Raw genomic sequence first — 23046 nt, 5'->3', positions numbered from 1 at the left:
TTTTCTAGATCTACTCTTTTTCTAGTCTAGACTGTAACTACTCATGACAGTCTAGATCTAGATAACAAGAATAAAAGATCTAGATCTAAGTAGATCTAACACTAACAGTTGTTCCCTCCATCCGAGTTGGAATATAAGAATCAAGATTTGAAGAAGAGCATGATAAACTTGTAAACATTAGATTTACATGTAAAAACTTCACTTCCGGTTATTTATACGAAAACAAATGAGAACGCGAGACAGAAATAGACAAGGTTCTAGACATAGACTTATATAGACTTTCAGATCTAGACTTGCTGTCACCAGGGGCTGACTGGCAATATGAGTAAACGGGAAAATGCCTGGTGGGCCGGCCCCAAACAGGCCGGTCTAGTCGAGACAAAAGATTTTTTTTTTAATGCAGACAACAAAAAAAGTTACAGCAGCAAGACACAGATGCCCGAACACGATTTTTAAAAAATTTTTTTTTTTACAATTAATTTTGTTTAAAATTCAACAACAATATAAAACAAAATTACATTATACACTGTAGGCCTACTTATAATCATTTGCAAAACGTAGACCGTACTTTATTTCATGCACTTTAAGCGGCTTGAACTTCAACACTGCTTTGATGTCTTTAGTTTGGACTAATCATTTTACTGGTCGGCAAGTAGCCTAATAATAATAATATAATCTTTGTTTTACGATTTGTGCATTACACCAAACAAACACACTCCCATTTGTTTTTGCTCCTTCCCTCCTTCCCAGTAGGCCCTATTTTGATGATTCAATTCACAATGTTGCCGAAAACATTGATTTATCGCAGCCCAAAAAAAAAGGGGGTGGGGGCGACAATTAGCTCTTTATAGTTAATAGAAATTAACATACACAGACGTGGGATTGCAAACCACACAACTTAGTCACACCTCAATATAGATATGGAGTTCTTTTTTACGATTTGTAAAGAGTGAATACAAGCTCTATTTTTTGTTTATTTAAATAACATAGATCTAAAAATTATATACAATTATTGCATGTTATAAAAAAAACAAATCTTGACCTAAAGTAAATAATATTTGTTTGTGCTATTATAATTAATGGCAAACTTATAGCTTAGTATGAAGTCTTAAATGACGGAAATCCTTATGATAATTATCTGGTTCTATATATAACGCTGTCACATCCGAGTACACTGCTGTATGGCAGTGAATCATGGACCACCTGCGCAAAGCAAGAGAGAAAACTGAACTCATTCCATTTGAGATGTCTCCGTAGGATCTTGAATGTCACATGGAAAGAAAAAGTGTGCAATACTGAGATCCTTGCGCGATCAGGTATTCCCAGCATCTTTACAGCCCTCAGACAACGCCGTTTGCGCTGGCTTGGACATGTTCGCCGGATGGAGGACAAGCGCATCCCGAAAGTCATCCTCTATGGTCAACTCGCGACTGGCACAAGAAAAACTGGTCGCCCTCACCTCCGTTACATAGATGTAATAAAACGTGACCTCAAATCAGTGAACATCAATACTGACAATTGGGAAGACATAGCTCTAGACCGCAACAGGTGGAGAGAGACAGTGACCAAGAAAGCTATGGACAGTGAAAGTACATGGGTCTCAGCCCAGGAAGAAAAACGCACAATCCGAAAAACAGCCAGCTCCTCTACCACCGAAGCAAAAGCCACCTTAACCTGCGCTATCTGTGGACGGGAGTGTCTCTCCAAAATAGGGCTCCACAGCCACATGAGGAAGTGTGCTCTGAGATGAACCATAGTCGTTCTACGACTGAAGGAGGCCAATGATGATGATGTCACATCCGATATTTAATGAAAGAAGATTTATATTTTGAATAATTGGTCATGGTATATTTATATAGGCCTACAATTTGCGTTTTTGAGAATGTGGGCCTACTAGGACGAAGCAAGATATTAAAACGATCAGTTGCCTCTGGCATCATTGTCTGCAAGGGAAACTTTACTTACTGCCCTAGTTCAGCCAAGGAGGGGATTGAGCTTAAATCCCCCCTCCATGAGATTTTAAGGCTAAAACTCTCTTCGCCAATGAAACAAAAATAAATAAATAAATAAGCAAGCTACAGTCATCCAATCCATGAGCGTAGTCAAAAGGGACTTTGTGGTTAACCCCCCTCCCCCTTTCCAATACAAATACAAAAGCAAAATTATAGTTACCATTTTCTACCAGTAGCTGAACTCCATTAATAAAGTGCAGTGAATAGCAGATTTCGTTTCTGTAACTTTTCGTTCATATAGCCCGCGACACGAGTGCTGGAAATAAAAACGGCCCGCAGGTCGAATTAGGTTGGGCATCACTGGTCTACACCTTTACCTTTTTGGTAAGCAAATTGTAAAAGGTGCAACTTATTACAAAGATCATTCAGAAGAGACATTTCAACCAGTTTTTCTAAACATTTAGGCACAATGGAAGTAAGTGAAACAGGTCTAAAGTCATTCATTTCCTTTGGTTTGAAAACCTTTGGCAAAGGTACAATTATGGACGACTTCCACACAGATGGTAGGTATCTCATGGTTTAATAATGAAGTGGCAAAAATCTCTAGGAAAAGTTCAGCATATTCTTTTAAGATACATACATTTGGACAAGTAATGCAACATTATCATTATTTAGCTCTTGGGACGTGCATTTTCACTACTGAAATCGACTACAAATTGTTAGACACCTTATTTATATAGGTTAGTTATTTTAGTTATTTAGCGACGCACCATAGTAGACGCATATTGAACGGGACTAGTGACGTTTGGGATATGTTGGGTTAGAGACCGGAAAATCAGTTAGCGATAGAACATTCCAGGGTAACGACGTGTTTAGTGACAGAGACTTCTACTGTGGCCCTTTTATCATAATAAATACATGTTGAATAGTTCATCAGAGTCGACTACATCTCTTCACTAGTTAAAATAGATGTGCCAGTTCTTGTTTGTGTTGTAGTTCAACTGCACGTAATACACCCGGACAATTACACCCAAACGATTGCAGAGTAATTGGTTGACTTCAAGACAGCCTGAACTAGCAACATCACAGTGGCGACCCCGAACCTCGAAGCCGGACCCCTGTTGAAGCCGAACATCGAACCGAACCTCGAAGCCGGACCCCTGATGAAGCTGAACATCGAACCGGACTTCGAAGCAGAACGTTTACTCAGGTGAGGGTCGTGCACTCGAAGATATAAGATTTCATCGGAGTACGGCTGAACACAGCAGTATCGCAGAGTGACTTTGTTCTAGATCTACATACAGTCATCGCCTGTTTGATCGCACGTTCAACGAGCCGTTAACTCAGGGTGACCTTCGTCAGGACCGTAATCATCGCAACGCCTGATCTTCATATGCTGAATCGACCTACAGCCAGAGAAACCGTTCATTCATAACGGGTGAGAGATCGTTAGTGAACCTGTTGGACATATTTTTTCTTCGTCATAGGAGCCACATTGAGTATCAAGTTTTACCTCGTCAGTTTCGAGAAGGACAGTTTACCCGCTGTCAGAAGTATTGTGAGTACTACAAGTTTGGTAGCTAACTAAATCGAAATCGCTCTGTCGTCTTACCCTTGGAGAGATTCTTGTGGAGCAGTTTGCTCATTGAACCGGTTGCTTGCCACGTTTATAACGGTCACTGTGTTTAACCTTTGGAAGGTTAGTGAAGTAATCTTTATCAGTACTGAACATTGATATATCTAGTATTCGTCGGTCTAGACCATATCTAGACTTGTTGATATTGCAGTTGTGGAAACAGCTACATCCACTTAATCTCGTTGAAAACCGTTAGTCGTATAACGGAACGTCGTCGGAGGTGACCTTGGTCTCACCTAGTCTACATTGGACAGTTTGGTCTAGTGAAGCAGAGTACAACAGCAAACTTCGTCGTACTACCAGAGTAGCAGCAGAAGCAGTGAACTATTTTAGAGAACCGTTATTCGTCAGCCCAGATCAAGTCATCGTCAAGAAAGCCGTTATTCGTCAGCCCAGATCAAGTCATCGTCAAGAAATTCGTTATTCGTCAGTCGTCCAGATCAAGTTGTCGTCAAGAGACTGTTATTTGTCAGTAGTCGTCTACACAAGTCAAGTCATCGCCAGAAGAACCGTTAACCTATTCGTCAGTAACTGTGTACACAAGGTCGTCGGAACTACACATACGGTCATCAACAGTCGTCGAAGAAACTGGAACATTTTGCTGTGGCATATCAGGACATCTGTGGCATTACGTGGGATACTGGTAGCACCGGAGAACAGAGTCAGAACTGGAAGAGAGGCAGTGGAATTTGTTGTGATCTAACATATTCGGGAGTCCGAACAAAGGGATCTTTCTTATCAAAAGCTAAGTGCCATTTTTCTTATTAGTATATGTTTAGATTGCCCTTAGAAATAGATTTTGTCTAAATTTGGTACGTTAGCCTGAGTAAAATCAGGTGGTGCGCCTTAAAACCCGTCGGGGTAGAAGACGTAATTTAGATGAAAAGCTATATTATACGTTTAGGGTTGTAATTTGTTTTGTTTGTGCAAACGTCATATCCGTTGTTGCCTGGTTACTTCGTGACGTTATCATTGTGTGCCATATTGTCACATCCCAACCCATAGTGATAGTCTCATTTAATTATTTCATTTGTTTATATTATTTTAAATTATTTATTTTTATTAATTTAATTAGATCTGTATTTTTTTTTCACTTAATGATAGAAAGTGCGGGTAGGATTCTTTTACTGTGAATCAGACTAAAATAATTTTAGTTTGAGCGGTTAAAATCAAATATGATTTTGCCATGAGAATAATGCCGAAACTGGCTATGTAGTCAAACACTGTCGTCTGGCTAAATTTAGATCTGCAAATTGTTGTACATCTCTTTGGTACAATTTAATTATCTAGACTCTACTTTGAAATATTATTAAGTTGAAGATGAATGAAGGTAGTACATTCTAGATATATATATCTTGTTGAAGATATATTTGACACTGTATACACATATTTGTTTCGTATGGTTAAATAGAACCATAATCTACTCTAGATCTAGACTCTAGACAGTCCTTGAATTTACTCTAAGACACTTCACTGTGACTTCAGTCATACCAGATTTTAAAATTGATCATAGTTATTCATACTAGATCTAAAAGTCATAGTGCTCTTGATAACTATAGATCTAAATAGTATTATTATACATACTATAATATACTAGATTTAAATTTGTGTGTAATACTGGACCTAATATACAGATTTGAATATAACCATAATAACTCAGACTAGATTTACACATTTACTAAATCTATAGATAGAGACATAACACTTAAAACTGGTATAAAAGTGTGTAAAAACTTTTAAAGTATAGCCATAACCAATATAGGCTAAGTAAAAATATATATAAAATATAAAACACAATGGCTACATCATCATATGTGGACCTTAAGGAGGTTAAGGAAACAGCTATGCAGGATGGAAAGGCCATGGAGTTAAAAGGAAAGGACTTAGCAGCTTATGTACAGCAAGTTGTGAGGGAAGAAATGGAACGGCAAGATAAAATAAGAAGGGAAAAAGAAGAGATGGAAAGACAAGAAGAACGTCAAAGACAAGAGATAGAGAGGCAAGAAAGGATCAGAAAGGAAGAATATGAGAAGCAAAAAGAGGACCAAAATAGGCAAGACAAAGAGAGAGAAAAAACTAGAGAGCATGAAGCTAAAATGGAGAAGATGAGACTGGATGCAGCACAAGCCAGAGCTCAAACTGAACAAGGAAATAACACAAATAACTCAAATAATTATACCACTCAAAGAGACAACCCTAATTCGCAGACATGGCTAAAGAGAAAGATACAAAGTTTTGATGAACAGAAGGATGACATTGGTGATTTTCTGAAAAGATATGAGGCAAAAATGTCTACATTTAATATGCCTGAAGAAGAATGGTCTGAAATACTGATAGACTTTGTTCATGGTCAAGCTCTAACAATATGTCAAAATCATGACCATCATATTGATGATAGCTATCAGGTTTTAAAAAGAGAATTATTGAATGCATATGGTCATAATGCTACAACTTTTAGAAAAAAATATTTTGACAATATACCATCATTAGGAATAGAACCCCAAACTACCATTAATATGGAAAAGGATTTCTTCAATAAGTGGGTAAAATTAGAAAAAGTGAATAACTCTTATGAGGGATTAAAAAATTTTATTCTAGTGGACAACTTTGTAAATAAATGTGATCCTCAGTTACAATCTTTTATTAAAGAAAGAAACCCAAAAACTATAGATGAAATAACAGAAATAATGAGAGTATACAAAAATGCCTATCCAAATAAACCATTTTCTGATAGGGATAAGAGCAAAGTAGATTTAATAGGATACACCAAAGAAAATGTTGATAGAAGTAGAAATAGAAACAGATCAAATAGTGGAAATAGAAAATATAGTGAAATAACTTGTTTTAAATGTCAAGGAAAAGGTCATATAGCAGCTAACTGTAGAAGAGGGAATAGTAGGTCTGGAAGTAGAAATAGACACAATGAACAAAATAACAGTAGATATAGGAGTAGAGATAGGAATGACAGGGGAAATTATAGAAATAGAAGTTACAGTAGGGAATACAAAAACAAAGGTACAGATAGGATATATTTCATGGAAGGAAATAGGAACAATTTTGCAGTGTACCCAGGGTTTGTAGATAGAATTCCGGTGGAATTAATCAGGGATTCAGGTTGTAACACTTTGGCAGTAAAAACTAAATTTGTCAAACCTCATTGGTATAAAGGGTTTACTAGGAAAGTAGAATTAGCAGATGGCACCGTAAGGGAATTTAAAGCTATAAGGGTATACATTGAAACCCCATTTTTCACTGGTTATTGTGATGGCATTGCAATACCAGAAATGAGATATGATATGTTAGTAGGAAACATAAAAGGAGTTAAAGAATGTTCAAGAAAAGAATTAGAAGACTGGCAAAACAAATACAAAAACATAAGACAAAATCATGAAAACATAGAAACACAAAATATAACAAGTATGATAATAACAAGATCAATGGATAAAAAAGATGAGAAACAGGAAAATACAATAAATGTAATTAGTAATGATAAAGAAAAACAAACCAGTAATGTAATACAAATAGAAAATACAGATGTTAAGGAAAAAGAGATAGAAAATGAAACACAAAATAGTCTTGAAACACAAATATCTCAAAGTGAAAAAGAAACAACACCCACATTTGCATTAGAACAAATGAATGACAATATTATTGGGAAAATTTATTCAAGAATATCAGATAAAAACAATAATAATCCAATGGAGAAATTTTGTATAGAGAATAAAATATTGTTTAGACAAACAAGTAATGATAACAAGAAAATAAAACAACTTGTCTTACCACAGAAATATTGGAAAGATGTTTTAATCATGACACATGATAATAATTTAGCAGCACATAGGGGAGTAAAGAAATGTTATAGGAATTTGTCAAAACAAGTATTTTGGCCCAAAATGAAAGCAACAATCAACAAATACATAAACTCATGTGACATATGTCAAAAGAGATCTAACAAAAGTCTAGTGAATAAAGCACCTATTCAAGAAATGGATGAACCTACAGCACCATTTCAGAAAGTATCTATTGATTTAATAGGTCCTTTAATTCAAACTGAAAATAATAACAAATACATTCTAACAGTAATAGACATGTTTAGTAGATACCCAGAGGCAATCCCATTATCAAATACAAGTGCAGAGAATATCATTAATGCCATAACTCAAAAAGTAATTACAAGACATGGTATACCTAAAATTATATTGAGTGATCAGGGATCTCAGTTTAAGTCAGAACAATTTAAGAAATGGACTAAACAATACAATATACAACACATATACTCTTCGGTTTACCACCCGGAGAGTAACGGTTTATGTGAACGATATGGTGGATCATTAAAAAGATCACTAACAAAGATAATTCAGAATAATCAGAACAAGTGGGATCATTACATTAACTATGTACTATTTGCTCATAGAAACAACATCCATGAAGCAACACAATTTTCACCATATGAAATAATACATGGAAGAAAACCCAGAGATGAATTAGATGTTTTTAAAGAAAATCTAATAAGCAATGAGAATAAATTAAATAATGACAGTGAAACAACAATCACAACAGAATTGAAAGAAATATGGACTCAAACATATAACAACAATAAGAAGTACAAACAAAGTGCTCATGAGAATCTAAATAAGAAAAGACAATTGAAAACACTAGAAGTAGGAAACAATGTATTAATATTGATAAATGACCTGAAAAATAAAATTGGTAAACAATGGAAAGGTCCATTTAAGGTGATAAAGCAAATTAGTGATGTGAATTATCAAATTGAAATAAATGGGAAAGTTAAAACATATCACATAAATAATTTGAAACTGTATCATGATAGAGAAGATGAGTTGATACAAAACATTCAGGAGGAAATAGAAAATACATTTTCAGAAAGAGAAGAATGTTTGATGATAATAACAAATGAAAATCACAATGAAAATGATATTAAGGAAATACCTGTAATAGAAACAAAAGAGAATCAAACTTGGCAAAAGATTAATCTTAATAATTTAACTAAGGAAAAGTCAAAAGATATAACTAAAATAATACATGAATACAAAGAAATTTTTTCCAGCATACCAGGAAAAACTAATATTATTAAACATGACATTAAAGTAACAGACTCAAAACCTATCAAGCTTAAGCCATATAGAATACCGCTACATTTACAAGACAAAGTAAAGAAAGAAATAGACAATTTACTAGAATCAGGTATAATTGAGCCATCAACATCTCCTTATGCTTCACCAATTGTGATAGCCAAAAAGAAGAATGGAGATATAAGGTTATGTATTGATTATAGGAAACTTAACAACATCACAGAATTTGACCCATATCCAATGCCAAATATAGAGGATATTTTACATAAATTAAATGGAGCAAAATTTTTTACTAAATTAGATTTAACTAAAGGTTATTGGCAAATACCTTTAACAGAAAATGCTAAACCTTACACAGCATTTGTGACACCATATGGTATTTTTCAATGGAATTATATGAGTTTTGGATTAGTAAATGCACCTGCCACATTTAATAGAATGATGAACATGATAATTGGAAACAAAGAAAATGTTATTTGCTATTTGGATGACATATGTATTTTTAATAATAGTTGGGAGGAACATTTGGTAGATGTAAAAGAAGTATTCAAAATAATAAAAGAAAGTGGACTTACAATTCAAGCAGAAAAAGTAGAAATAGGATTGGAGGAAATAATTTTCTTAGGACATAAAGTAAATAACAACATGATTAGCCCTATTGAAGATAACATAAAGAAAGTACTTAATATTGAAATACCTACAACAAAAAGACAAATTAAAAGCATATTGGGAATAGTAAATTATTACAGAAAGTTTATAAAGAACTTAGCAGAAATAGTGAATCCATTAAATGACTTACTTAAAAAAGGAAAACCTCAAAAAGTAGTCTGTAATGAGGAATGTGTGAAAGCTATTGACAGAATTAAAGATGTTTTTAGTCATGAACTAATATTAAGACTACCTGATAAAGACAAAATATTTTATGTCACAACTGATGCATCTGGTAATGCTATTGGTGGTTGTTTAATGCAGAACTATGATAACTTACATCCTATATTATATGTAAGTAGAAAATTGTCAGAGGCAGAGAAAAAATATAGTGTCATTGAAAGAGAAGCCTTAGCTGTAATATGGGTAATTACTAAGCTAGAGAGCTATTTAATAGGAAGGAAATTCATATTATTAACTGATCATAAACCTATTCAGTATATACAACAAAAGAGCATGAAAAACAGTCGTGTTTATAGATGGTTCTTAGCACTACAGGAGTATAAATTTGAAGTGAAAGCTATTAGTGGAGCTGTGAATATTGTAGCTGATTTATTGTCTAGAATGACATTGAAGTGAAACAGTTTTGTAAATAAACTATGATTATATTGATTATGTAATATATATTAATATATTGACACCATTTATATGTTATGAAAAGGGAGATAAGTAAAGTTGATGTTAAGCATTTAAAAGTAAGTATGGATATTTTTTTTTGTGTGAATCATTTCATATATCATTGACGAAAGTTAGTTCTATGGAAAAGGGTGAGTATAAAAGAAAAATGGACAAAAGCGTATAAAAGGGTGGTAAGAAAAAATTTATTGAATGTGTAAATAAAGTTTATAATTGTTTTTTTGAAATATTGTATTTTATCAGATTACTGCCAGTGAAGAACATTTGAGATGTATAGGACGTGCCCATAAGATGCCACATTTTCCTCCATGATGAACTATGTACCAATGAAGATGATTCTGGAATGTTATGAACTGTTATGAACATTGACATGAATATGAGGAACTGTCAAGATGAAGATGTCAAGATGAAGAGATCAAGATTTTATGTTTGTGGTCTTCCCCTTAAATTGAAAATGCCCTTGTAAGACTTGACAGTAGTGGAAAAATATTGACATATTTTTTTTTCAAGGGGGGGAGGAATCTGTTAGACACCTTATTTATATAGGTTAGTTATTTTAGTTATTTAGCGACGCACCATAGTAGACGCATATTGAACGGGACTAGTGACGTTTGGGATATGTTGGGTTAGAGACCGGAAAATCAGTTAGCGATAGAACATTCCAGGGTAACGACGTGTTTAGTGACAGAGACTTCTACTGTGGCCCTTTTATCATAATAAATACATGTTGAATAGTTCATCAGAGTCGACTACATCTCTTCACTAGTTAAAATAGATGTGCCAGTTCTTGTTTGTGTTGTAGTTCAACTGCACGTAATACACCCGGACAATTACACCCAAACGATTGCAGAGTAATTGGTTGACTTCAAGACAGCCTGAACTAGCAACATCACAAAATACATGTTCCTCTACTTCGACCTGTTTTTCTTGGTAGAGAGTTCTAATAACCAATCCTGAAAAGAAATGCGCAGTGGTATTGTTATGGAGTTTTTGTGTGTTTCTATGGTGACGGTGAGACGTGGCTTGGTTGTGAGTGATGCAAGATAGGTGGCATTGTCGTCATTGATCTTAGTTAGGAGAGACGACTCCAGAACGTGAGACTGAAAAGATGTTATCGTCGTGAGTTAGATTTTGTTAATCGTTATATCATTACTAAAGTCTTCTTTGTTTATTGTGTCTTATCACAAGTTGATGTTGAAAGAAACAAAAATAAAGGCACATTTCTTATTCTTTATGCTAGGTCAAATTGAACGTAGCTTAGAGCAAGGAGCGGGTTGCCTGATTAGCCAGGAAAACCAATGACTTAGCAAAGTTAAGTGTCTCTGATAAAGATTCAGATTAGATGAACACATACAGATATGTAGAATTTGAAATTATTTTCTGTTTTGTCTGTGATTTATAAGAAGATAAAATATGTTGCAATATTCCTTGTCATCAAAGAGATCTTGGCGCGTTTGTACCTGTAGACCTATGTGTATCACTGAATGCATCAAAAGTACTTGGATAAAGTTGATTTTTATGATATTCACAGATTATTAGTCACGAATTTCAATTTTTGGACGGTAATTAATCTCACTATGGCTGCCTGGTCGTGCGGTTTGCGCGCTGGACTGTCGTTCAGATTTATCGATGGTCCTGGGTTCAAACCCTGCCCGCTCCCATCCCCCGTCGTCCTGCGGGAGGTTTGGACTAGGAAGTAATTATCTTCAACTCTGAAGGAACATCCGAAACATGTAAAACATTTTACAAACATTTTTTACACTATACAATATTTAAACAAGGTTACAAAGACAGTTTGTGTGGAAACACAAACTTAAAATCGGCCCCCGAAGTGGTCCACCCAGGCAGGCTTCAATATTTTCAGAAAGAACATCCAAATGAAATTATATCAAAGACAAATGAGAGATAAGGATGGAGAAGGAAGGTTGACAGATCTTGTGTAGTGCCCCAATGATGCTGCAGATCAAAGGATAGGTGCAAGTGAATGCAAAGTTATATGTGAACCTGGCCTAATTAGTTCCCGCTTCAGACCTTGTGGTCTATAGGGCAGATGATGTAAAGTTCATCTGTTTTTGTGGCCTACGGTTAACAAGGGTGTCATGTAGCCAGCACAACGACCAACCGTCTTTACTTTTCCCCAAATAATGTCAGGTACCCATTAGAGCTGGGTAGACTCAGAGGCGCCCAAGGATTCCGAATTTTAAAATCCCAGTCTTCGAACCCGGGACCCTCGGTTCGTAAGCTTTACCAAGCCTCTCCTGGTCTTTACATAATGTATTTGTTTTGAAAATGCTTAATCTTATATTCGAATTCTCAAAATTGTGTAATGCATAAAAGTTATTCAAGAAAATGGAGATTATAAGATTACTATTCGTTCTAAATTAGGTCTAACTTAAAATGCATACTAATTAGCTTTTTCTCTTTAAAAAACTGCTTGCATAACTGATTTTAAAAATTAGATTTTTCGCTTTCAGGAAAAAAAAAAGTAGCCGTTGCATCAGAACTTTGAATGGTCTAAAATATTGTGATGTCGGATTTTCAATATCTTTTCTAGTTTACGAGATCTAAACGGGACGGACGGACAGAAATTTCGCACAAAACTAATAGCGTCTTTTCCCCTTTCGGGGGCCGCTAAAAAACAACAACAAACAAAGAACATCAAAACAGTATTGATTTTCAAAAAATTTTATATCATTGAAACAGTAATAAATAAGAAATCATTTATTTTCATGACACTCTAGGGAATTTCAAATTATTTTCTTCTATTTGGCAAGGAAAATACAAATATGCTAACTTGTAAAGAATACATCTCAAGACTTTTATAGACGCCTTTACATACAAATGTGCATTCTCTTTCATATCCTATCTAAACAATAATGTATTAAACTTTAAGCTACATTGTAACAAACCAAACAATTTCTATCTAGTCTTTTCTGCATGCATATTTCAATTCTAAATGTCTCGGTCAGTCGCAACAGCTGCACTAGTCATCCAGGCAAAGCTGTGCTATCTTATCAATAATCAGTACCCGTCTGTGTGTCAGGTTGTGGAAGTATAGAATATTACAGAAGCTCAGCCCTAAATCGTAGAACGGTCTGGAATATTTAACACAGTCTCAAAGGCAGGACCATCATTAAACTCGACATCCTCAGCAAAGCTGTAGGACTTGGATTTCCTGGGAATAAGGAAATGAAGTCCATGATTATACGTCTTCATTTTAATAAAAAAAAAGGTCGTAAATAGATTTATAAAAAAAGAAAGAAAAAGTAAAGTTCTTTTTCAGACCACGGTTAACGAGCAGGGTGTCATGTGGCCAGCACAACGGCCAGTCGCTTTTACTTTTCCCAACTAAAGTCAGGTACCCTTTAGAATTGGGTGGACTCAGGGTCGCCCTAAAGATGCCAAATTCAAAATCCAGTCTTCACCGAGATTCGAACCCAGGACCCCAGGTTTGGAAGCCAAGCACTTAACTACTCAGCCACCGCGTCCCATTAGATTTAAATACCTAGATCTAAATTTATACAGATATTTAATATATGCGTTGATCTTCAGTATCGCCAAAGTCCAATGGGGTTTAGAGCCGGAAGTAATACGGGGCTCAAATTCTCTTTTCCAATAACTCTGGGTTGAAACCCTGCTGTTTTGCATGAATGTAACAATACTGTTCAAGAACTTGTGGCTACCTAGACCTGTTGAGACGAACATCAGTAAGTGTACCTAGTCTAGGGCAGTCGAATAGGAGATACGTTCGAATATGAGATACGGTTTTTTTCTTCCACCCCCGCAGTGGGGTGGGGCACCGTGAGTTAAAGTTCAGACGAACCGTGCGAAGTATAAACCAACAAGACAGTGGCCCTTCTTGCACTGTGTTTGGTCAGGCCTGGTAAGCACCCACAATGGTAGACGCGGTTGGGCGCCTCATATGAATCCAGACTTTATTTTTATGCATTTTCAAAGTACTCAAACCTTTATTCTATTTCTTAAAACATGCTTTGCTTTCGAACCTGCGGTCTTGGGTTCGAATCTCGGTGAAGACTCGGATTTTAAATTTCGGTATTTTTAGGCCGACCCTGAGTCTACCCAACTCTAATGGGTACCTAACTTGAGCTGGGGAATAGGCTGTCCAAAGAAACAGATAACCTTATTATCATCTGCACTATAGATTGCAGGATCTGAAAGGGAAACGTCCATCTTCTTGTAAGTTAGGGAGGCGGAATTGTTGCTAAATGCTGATACACCGCAAGACGTTAAATTGATAAAATGTCTAGAACAATGTCATTAAAAAAAAAACAGTCGGCGCATATTTGACAGTGGCGAGCCAATCAAATACTGGGATGTTTAATTTTGGGAGTTTTAGCATGCCTCTGAGTCCACCCAGCTGAAATGGGTAGCTGACAATAGTTTTAGAAAAAGGAAAGATGGTTGGTCGTTGTGCTGGCCACAAGACACACTCGATAACCATGGGCCGCAGAAACAGATGACCTTTACATCATCTAACCCATAGATGCAAGGTCTGAGAGGGGACCTTTAGGCTGCTACCAATCAATGAATGTAGATAATAAGTTCTGTCTGTTATACGTAAAGGGGTGAAGAGCCTTATGTCCACGTCCGGTTGTTGGATTAAAGCTTTTCTAACTATCACCAGGATAAAGGCGCCAATTCCCTACTGGACTTCCTTGAAGGTGAGGGTCCGTTATGTGTCAACAACAAAACACAGACCAATGACACATTTCATTGGTAAAGGGATGATATGGGTAGAGGTGGCACCATTAGCTAACCGCACTGGTGACACCAACCCTAGCGACGCCTCTGCTTTAAAGCACTTACCCGGAACATAATACAGCACAGCATGGTATGACAAGAGCCAGCAGAAATATAACGACAAAATAGATTTTCGAAGCTGGAAAAGACAAAATCAAGAAAAACATTTAAAAAAAAATACTTAAAAAAAACAACAAAAAACAAAAAAAACAAAGCTTATGTTAAGTGTAATTGTAATATTTAATTTGGATTAGTCATATAACGTTATACGATATCGATCGAGACATAATAAATCTGTGCGATTAGAAATATTTTTACCAATTGTTTTTGTTAAGATTTTTGCTTCCTCAGTGCGCTATAATCCTATCACTTCATATAATTATAGCTTTTATATAACGCTACCTTCATTCTTTAAATCTGTACTACAGGCTTTGCAAAGCCCCAGACCATGGCCCCCCAATATCAACACTGTCATCATGGCTTCACATAACATCAAAAAACGCTATGGCACCCCTGTAATAATGCAGTGGGTACCGAGTCACATAGGTGTGACTGGCAACACAATCGCAGACTCTTTGGCCCACCAGGTAGGGCAAATTCCACCCACTGATCAGGCTGTAAGCTTTCATCAAGCCCTGACTATAATACAAAAAAACAGAAATGGAAAAGTTGTTTGAGTGCTGGGACAAGTCCCAAAAAAGCCCGTGGAGTCTGGGAGCGCATGAGGCGCCCTGACCGCACTTCCCCGTGGTGGAGGCTGTCCAGGCCTGAGCAAGCTATTATAGCACAGTGCAGGACAGGCCACTGTCCTGTTGGCTCATATTTCTCGCGGCTATGGCAAAATTTTGACTCACGGTGCCCCCGCTGCGGGGAAGAAGAGGAAACGTGCCTCATATTCTGTTTGACTGCCCCAGACTTGCTGATCTCCGTCTCGACAGGTCTGGGAAACCTAAAATTCTCGACCTGTATGGCGACATTTATGCACTACGCAAGACAGCAGGGTTTCTGTCCAGGGCTTTTGCAAGAGAGGATTTGAGCCTCTCAAGCCCTCACTCTAATGGAGTTTGATGATGGTGATGATGACCTTCATTCTTATAGCATGCTTAGTGCGCTATGGTCCAATCTCATTTGTGGACCAGTTGGGAGGGGGGGGGTATCTGGGAGAAGGTTTTCCGTGCTGCCTTTAGGTGCTCAGTAAACACAACTCGAGTCGGGTGTCGAACACCGAGCCCTCTTCATAGGTAGCCAAGCCAAGCCAAGTTCAAGCGTACTTAGCCTCTCGACCACTTGTCTGGACTAGTTGTGAAAGGCGGTGTGAAGAAGGGAGTACCTTTGTGAATGTTTACATTATCGTTTTTTAAATGCATAAAAAATGTTCTCTCAGTGATTAAGAGTCCTCAAGGGGACTAATTCAACTTATACCACCACAAAATCTTTCCATCTTTCAAGAAACCAAAAAAAAAAAAAAAAAAGTTAATTACCAATATTTATTTAACTAATTAGTTAAATTTTTTATTTATTTAATGTTGTCAGGTAAAAGAAATATATGTGCAAAATTTTAGCTTAATCCGAGATAGGATAAGGGAGAAATAGCGTGCACAAACGTTTGACCAGACTAACAGAGTGAGTTGATATAAGCTTTGTAAAAAAGTTTATCACAGAGGTCAACTAATTATATAGTAAAATCTTAATATATGTGTTACTATTGAATCGGGTGTTGAATATATCCTCTTATTTCCAAAAGATAAATCTGATAATCAATGTCCAATGTATGCCAGAAATGTTGAAAAAGTAAAAGAATTAATTTATCACGAATTAAAATAATTTGACCCGCAAGTGAAAATCATGAATAGATCAGGCAATAATACACTTTGCAATTCAAATTTAATCATGAACTCTTAAAAATAGACTTAATATGAAGCTTGAAGCTTATGGAGTGAAAGACTAATTTTGGATCCTGAAACAAACTCGTCTCCCTCTCTATGTATGTTTTTAAACCAAAGTTCAAGGATGTAGGCTACTCCTTTAGGAAAAGGAAAAGGCTTGCTAACCCTGTCCAACCGAGACTCATCACGAGGATCGAAACACTGTGGTAGTGGCCTTATCACAGTTAGTAGCGGTTTACTATAGAAATATGAAGGAATCCCTTGTAATGTTCGGCCTCTGGTCTCGCCGAGCAGGGGCGAACCGCACTTAGCGCAAAGAATCTTGACCCCACAATAAAAGGATGTGATTAAATTATGGGCACCTTGGGGCACAAGTCTCTAATTTCTGGCCTCCGTGCAAAATCCTTCCCATTTGGTCCAAATGACCATCGGATAAACTCTTTTTAGAAACTCTACAAAAAAATAAGTATGTGTTCTTGGCTTACTATTGCACTCGCCCGTTACTCGATCATAACAGTCTTCTCCGTCACACTTGGTCAGACAATTGCCCGTACAGTCCTGGCCGAATTCAAATAGTTCACAACCTGTGTACACAAGGAAGTAGACTTGATTCAAATGTGAATACACTTTCATAATTTGCCTAGAGTTAATAATTTAATAAAGCTGTTTCTAAGTTTTAGCAAATAAATACACCGCAAGACGTTAAATTGATAAAATGTCTAGAACAGTGCAATTAAAAAAAATAATAATCGGCGTATATTTGACAGTGGCGAGCCAATCAAAGACTGGGATTTTTTATTTTGGGAATTTTAGCATGCCTCTGAGTCCACCCAGCTGCAATGTGTAGCTGACAATAGTTTTAGATAAAGGAAAGATGGTTGGTCGTTGTGCTGGCCACAAGACACCCTCGATAACCATACGCCGCAGAAACAGATAACCGTTACATCATCTAACCCATAGATCTCAAGGTCTGAGAGGGGACCTTTGGCTGCTACCAATCAACGAAAGTAGATACTAAGATCTGTCTGTTATGTGTAAAGGGGTGAAGAGCCCTATGTCCACGCCTGGTTGTTAGATAAAAGCTTTTCTAATAATCACCGGGATAATGGCGCCTTCTTAGTAAAGAAATACTGTTTTTAGAAAGAAAAGTTTATATTAAGTGTTATTTTATCAATTAGTTTGGATCAGTTATGTAATTAAATGTGTAATAGATCTAGACCAGTGATGGGCAAACTAGTGGCCACAGACCATTAGTAGAGTTTCATGAATAACCTAAACTCAATTTTGGTGTATATCTAAGGATGCCCTTGAGTCCATCTAAGGGTACCTGACATTAGTTAGGGAAAATTAAAAGCAGCTGGTCAGTGTGCTGACGGTGTGTTGCAGAAACAGATGACCCATAAATCGCAAAGAGGGGTACTTCCTTTTGTAAAAAAAATTGAAATAAAAAAGTATTCGTAAAAAGTTTTAGCTATTAAATGTCTAATTAAAAAAAACAACAACGTAGAGATGATTTTAAAAATTTCTAAACTCTTTCAATCAAAAGTTACACTCAGAGATTAACTTCGCTAGCACTGGTGGAGACCTATTTTCTTTAAAATTAAAATCAAATATATATAAACCTTATAATATAATAAAATGTTACATTACTTTTAGCAACTCTTAACCAAATTGAAGATTTTTATGCGTTTAGGAAAACTCAATTTTTCGATCAAAATAATTCACACTGAACGAGTAAGAACAAGTGGATGTGGAATTTTTCCATTTTAAAGACACGAATGAACTGACAGATGAACTACTAAATTAATTTTTAATGATAACTACATCCGAAGCTGATCTAAAAAAAGAAGAACTATTATCGAAACGCTCATAGCTTCATACAGCGTTAGTTTTAGTTGTGATATCATTTATATTATATAAGAGTGACCAGCCACACAAGGAGGCTCACACTATACAGTACAAATCCCTCAGCCCCCAGGGCGACGACTATGGCCATCATTGGAAAATGGTGGAATAACTAAAGATGCATATGTGTGTACTATAGCCTAATGAAGCTAATGTAATGTAACATCTCAGTGGCATAGCTAGGAATTCGGGGGACAAGGGCTTGATCTCTTTAGGGGCCCCTGCATTATGACATTCGACATCATGACATGAGATAATGGCGTAATGTTTAATGCCAAAAGAAATAATTTCGGACTCTCATTAGTGGGAACTCCTTGTAGTGGGGGCTCGGGGAGTTTTCATATTTTGACCCCACCCTAGCTAAGCCACTATAGCATTTAGTACAGCAGGTATATCTACAATGCAGACTAATTCATCAGCTTTACCATCTTCCTGTCTAAGCCAAGCGCGTTAAGTATTTTTTTTTTTATTTCACATTTTTTTTATTCCATAGCATGCTCAGTACACGCTGGTCCCAATCTCTTTCGTAACCTTGGGTGAGACGGTTCCATTGCTGAATTTATGGGGCTCAGCAAATACAACTCAGCTCGAGTCAGGATTCGAACTCAAGCCCCCTTGAAAGAGAGCCAAGCGGTTTGTTCCACCCAGTCACTCATCTCAACACATCAATGTCCAAAGAGAGACTCTCAGTTTCATGTCATTACATAATTTGATTGTTTCCTATTACAACATTTCATTATTTCTTTGACATTTTTCGGATATTCCTTTAGAGTTGACGATTATTACCTCATGGACCAAAGCTCTTTCACAACAGGGGTGGGGTGGGGGAGTGAGGCGATGGGCAGAATTCGAGCCCTGAAAACGTCATTCGTCAGTCCAGAGCGCATACCCTACGACCAGGCAGCCATTATTCCTAAAAGTCTTTATGGCCTTCACTGCCTACGCCGACAGATGAAACGCGTCAGAGAAAAAACCAACAACATCAAAGCCAATGACACTAGCTCCAGCTGGAATAACCTGCCCCAGTGTGTAACCGAACATTCCGGTCTCACAAAGGTCTCACCAGCCACACGAGGAGGCACAAAACTCCAGTGCAAGGACCTTAGCCCCCTGGATGACAAATGTGGTCATCATCGAACCACTTCTTCTTCTTCTTCTTCTAGCCAGCTTTATTGCTGCTGAGCTGTGAGCTCTTTTGCAGACTGTGCCAAGGAAAAATAGTTTGCTGCTTTCTTCAGATGTTCAGCACTGCCGTACAGGGTGTTGGTTATGTTGGGCTGAAGTGGAAGTAGGGTCTGCCTAAGGTGGATTAGGGAGGGGCATTCAAAGAGGATATGGTTTATGGTTTCGAAGGGGTGGGCGCAGTGTCTGCAAAGGGGGAGTTGTGTGGAGTTTATTTTGTTCAGGTGGTAATTTAATAGTGGTGTGTGTCCTGTTCTTAGTTGGAAGATTGTTCTTTGCGGGGGAGGAAGTTAATACTGTCCAGTTTGTTAGGCGTAGTCATTTCTCTGTACATGGCTCTGCCTGTGTTCCCTGATGCCCATCATCGAACCACAATGGACGAACTATGTACGGCCTACAATAGACACAAGCTATAACATGTAAGCTATTAACGTATGATGGGAACGGCCCAGCGTTTTACTTATTTAACTTAGCACAGTGTTTCCCAAACTTTTCCATTAACGGAACACTTCGCACTTTCTGAGTATTTAGCGGAATACTTTTCCTATTTTTTAGAGAGATTAACTCACGTGGTGGCCTACCGGTTAATTATTCCAGTAGTTAGTGGGACACCTATTTACAGTTTGGGAAACACTGACTTAGCGCGTCTATTACATCTTACTTTGATTACAGCCATACTTCGCGTTCTTGTAGCCAGCTTTGCACTGAGAACAGGTTCCATTGAATTTATTACAGGGCTGGTAACACTTGCTACAGTTCTGGTAACAGTTTAAGCCCCAGGTGAATGAAGGGCATTCTGGGAAGGTACAATAAAAACAAGGAAAATTTTAAAAAATCCTTTAAAAAAAAAAACTTTTCTAAGGGAAAGAACTCCGAACTTACAACTTTATATTTAAAAAATGTAGAACTTATTTCTCTTATTTGATATCAAACTAAATAATTAATTACAAATAATTAATTGACGAACTGGATAATTTTTAAATTGATTCATATTTTGTTAGGTACAGTAAATAATAAAGTTTCAACTTGTCCAGCTCTAATGGGTACCTGAATATAGTTTGGGAAAGTAAAGGCGGTCGGTCGTTGTGCTGGCCACATGACACCCTGCTCGTTAACCGTTGGTCGAAGAAACGGTTGATTTTTACATCATCAGCCCTATAGACCGCAAGGTCTGAAAGGGAAACTAATCTCTTTTTTTTTAAATTTTCACCAGGACTCCAGCTTGAATCGAAACCTTTCGGATCAGTAACCAATCGCTTTACCACTGCCCTTCATCCCACAAGAGTAATAAGAATTTTAAAAATCCCGAAATAAAAAATTCCAATCTTCACCGAGATTATAACACAGGACCACAGGTTTGGAATTTAAGCGCTTAACCACTATGCCACCGCGCCCCTTTGTAAAGATTAGGATTTTTAAATTCCAAATTTTTATGACGCCTCTGAGTCCACACAAATGTAATGGTTAGTTGACATACGTCGGGTCTTTGTGCAGGCCACATAAAACCTTCAGCCATAGAAACAGATGAGCGTTACATAATCCGCCCTGAAAAGGATACTTTTACTTTTTTAAAAACTTTAATTGTAATACTTATCACTACACAGAAAACTATTTACAAACCCATCACAAAGAGTCACTTATGCAAGAGAAACCTGAACGCTGACAAAGACAACAGGAAATCTGCTAAATACTTGAGAAAGGAAACAGAAACATTTCTGGTGCCATAACATGAGGAAACCGGATGGAGAACTCGCGCCAAGAAACATACCAGCTACATAAAGACCCCTCCAGAGTTCAAAAAAAAAAAAAACAGGAACAGATAACATAAGACAGGTCTCCTCCTCAAGGTAATACACTAACCACCGTGCCAGGGAAGTGCTTATGAAAATATAATGTTTTATAGTTATCTGGTTAGTTTATAAAATTTTAAGTCTACAAAGTATAAAGGGGACTCATTCAACTTATACCACCACCTCAGTCAATTACAATTTCTTTCCCTTGTTCAAGATACCAAACAAAATAGTTAATTACCAATAGTTAATTAATTAATTAGTTTTGTTTTCTTTTGTTGATTCCTGTGTTGTCAGGTAGAAGAAAAGATTGTGCGAAATTTCATCTGGATCTGAGATGGGAAGTAGGAGAAAAAAACGTGTACCAACTTTTTTTTACCAGACAGTCAGACAGAGTTATGAGTGGTAAAGCGCTTGGCTACCGAACCGGGGGTCCGGGGTTCGAATCATGGTGAAGACTGATTTTTAACTTCAGGATCTTCGGGCGCCTCTGAGTCCACCCAGCTCTAATGGGAGAAAAAACGTATACCAACAGAGTTATGAGGCGCGGTGGCTGAGCGGTAAAGCGCTTGGCTACCGAACCGGGGTCCGGGTTTCGAATCCTGGTGAAGATTGGGATTTTTAACTTCAGGATCTTCGGGCGTCTCTGAGTCCACCAAGCTCCAATGGGCACCTAACGTTAGTTGGGGACAAGTAAAGGCGGTTGTTCATTGTTCCGGCCACATGACACCCTCGTTAACCGTAGGCCACAGAAACAGATGACCTTTACATCATCTGCCCTATAGACCACAAGGTCTGAAAGGGGAACTTTACTTTACTTTTACAGAGAACTCACTGGCTGGGCACATTTCACGAACGTAGCACGCTTCTGGTTGTCCTTCCTCGATAAGTGGCTCCTTACATACTGGCTTTTTTCTTACATCGTAGTGGCTACATTGCCTGTAATGTATAAATTATAAGACATCATAGTGGCTACATTGCATGTAATTTATAAACTATAAGACATCATAGTGGCTACATTGCCTGTAATTTATAAACTATAAGACATCATAGTGGCTACATTGCCTGTAATTTATAAATTATAAGACATCATAGTGGCTACATTGCCTGTAATGTATAAATTATAAGACATCATAGTGGCTATATTGCCTGTAATTTATAAATTATAAGACATCATAGTGGCTACATTTTATGTCATTTATATATTATAAGATATCACAGCGACTTAATCTCTGTCAATTTATATATTCTAAGGTATTGTTTCACCAACGGAGCACTTCGCACATTCTGAGTATTTAGCGAAACACTTTGCTTATTAGAGAGATTAATTCACGTGATGGCCTACTAGATAATTATTCAAGTAGTGCGTGGAACACCTACTCACGCCTCGCGGGGCACTAGGTTTTCGCGGAATACAGTTTGGGTAACACTGTTCTAAAATATAGTACTGCCAGCAATATATATATTACACGTTGTCATTGTGGCTCAATAGCATTC

The 23046-nt window shown here is 37.1% G+C and overlaps 2 protein-coding genes and 1 long non-coding RNA gene across 4 annotated transcripts in view; 1 reads left to right on the top strand and 2 right to left on the bottom strand.

Annotated features, from left to right (window-relative positions):
* The window catches only part of LOC106055530 (uncharacterized), a 50671-nt gene extending 50462 nt beyond the window's left edge, over positions 1 to 209 (bottom strand). Inside the window, exon 1 of one of the 2 annotated variants that reach the window (XM_056016605.1) lies at positions 107 to 209. The gene's annotated coding sequence lies outside the window, so the exon portion shown is untranslated. The remainder of the gene's footprint in view (positions 1 to 106) is intronic. The other variant, XM_056016606.1, reaches the window with a different exon arrangement.
* Positions 210 to 2671: 2462 nt separating this feature from the next.
* Positions 2672 to 10762, top strand: LOC129923931 (uncharacterized). Its single transcript, XR_008775886.1, has 2 exons — positions 2672 to 4918; positions 10269 to 10762. It is a non-coding gene; the product is annotated as an uncharacterized LOC129923931 (long non-coding RNA).
* A 1932-nt stretch (positions 10763 to 12694) lies between these two features.
* LOC106053367 (uncharacterized) overlaps positions 12695 to 23046 on the bottom strand; it is a 32544-nt gene continuing 22192 nt past the window's right edge. The window contains exons 15-19 of the mRNA XM_056017851.1: positions 22385 to 22488; positions 20421 to 20555; positions 17158 to 17256; positions 14853 to 14925; positions 12695 to 13200 (exon numbers count right to left, since the gene is read on the bottom strand). Of these exons, the coding sequence (XP_055873826.1) occupies positions 13104 to 13200; positions 14853 to 14925; positions 17158 to 17256; positions 20421 to 20555; positions 22385 to 22488 (508 nt within the window). The 3' untranslated portion in view covers positions 12695 to 13103. The remainder of the gene's footprint in view (positions 13201 to 14852; positions 14926 to 17157; positions 17257 to 20420; positions 20556 to 22384; positions 22489 to 23046) is intronic.

Source organism: Biomphalaria glabrata, chromosome 18, assembly GCF_947242115.1.
Source record: "Biomphalaria glabrata chromosome 18, xgBioGlab47.1, whole genome shotgun sequence".
Lineage (NCBI taxonomy): Eukaryota > Metazoa > Mollusca > Gastropoda > Planorbidae > Biomphalaria > Biomphalaria glabrata.
This window is presented reverse-complemented; position numbering and strand designations above follow the sequence as displayed.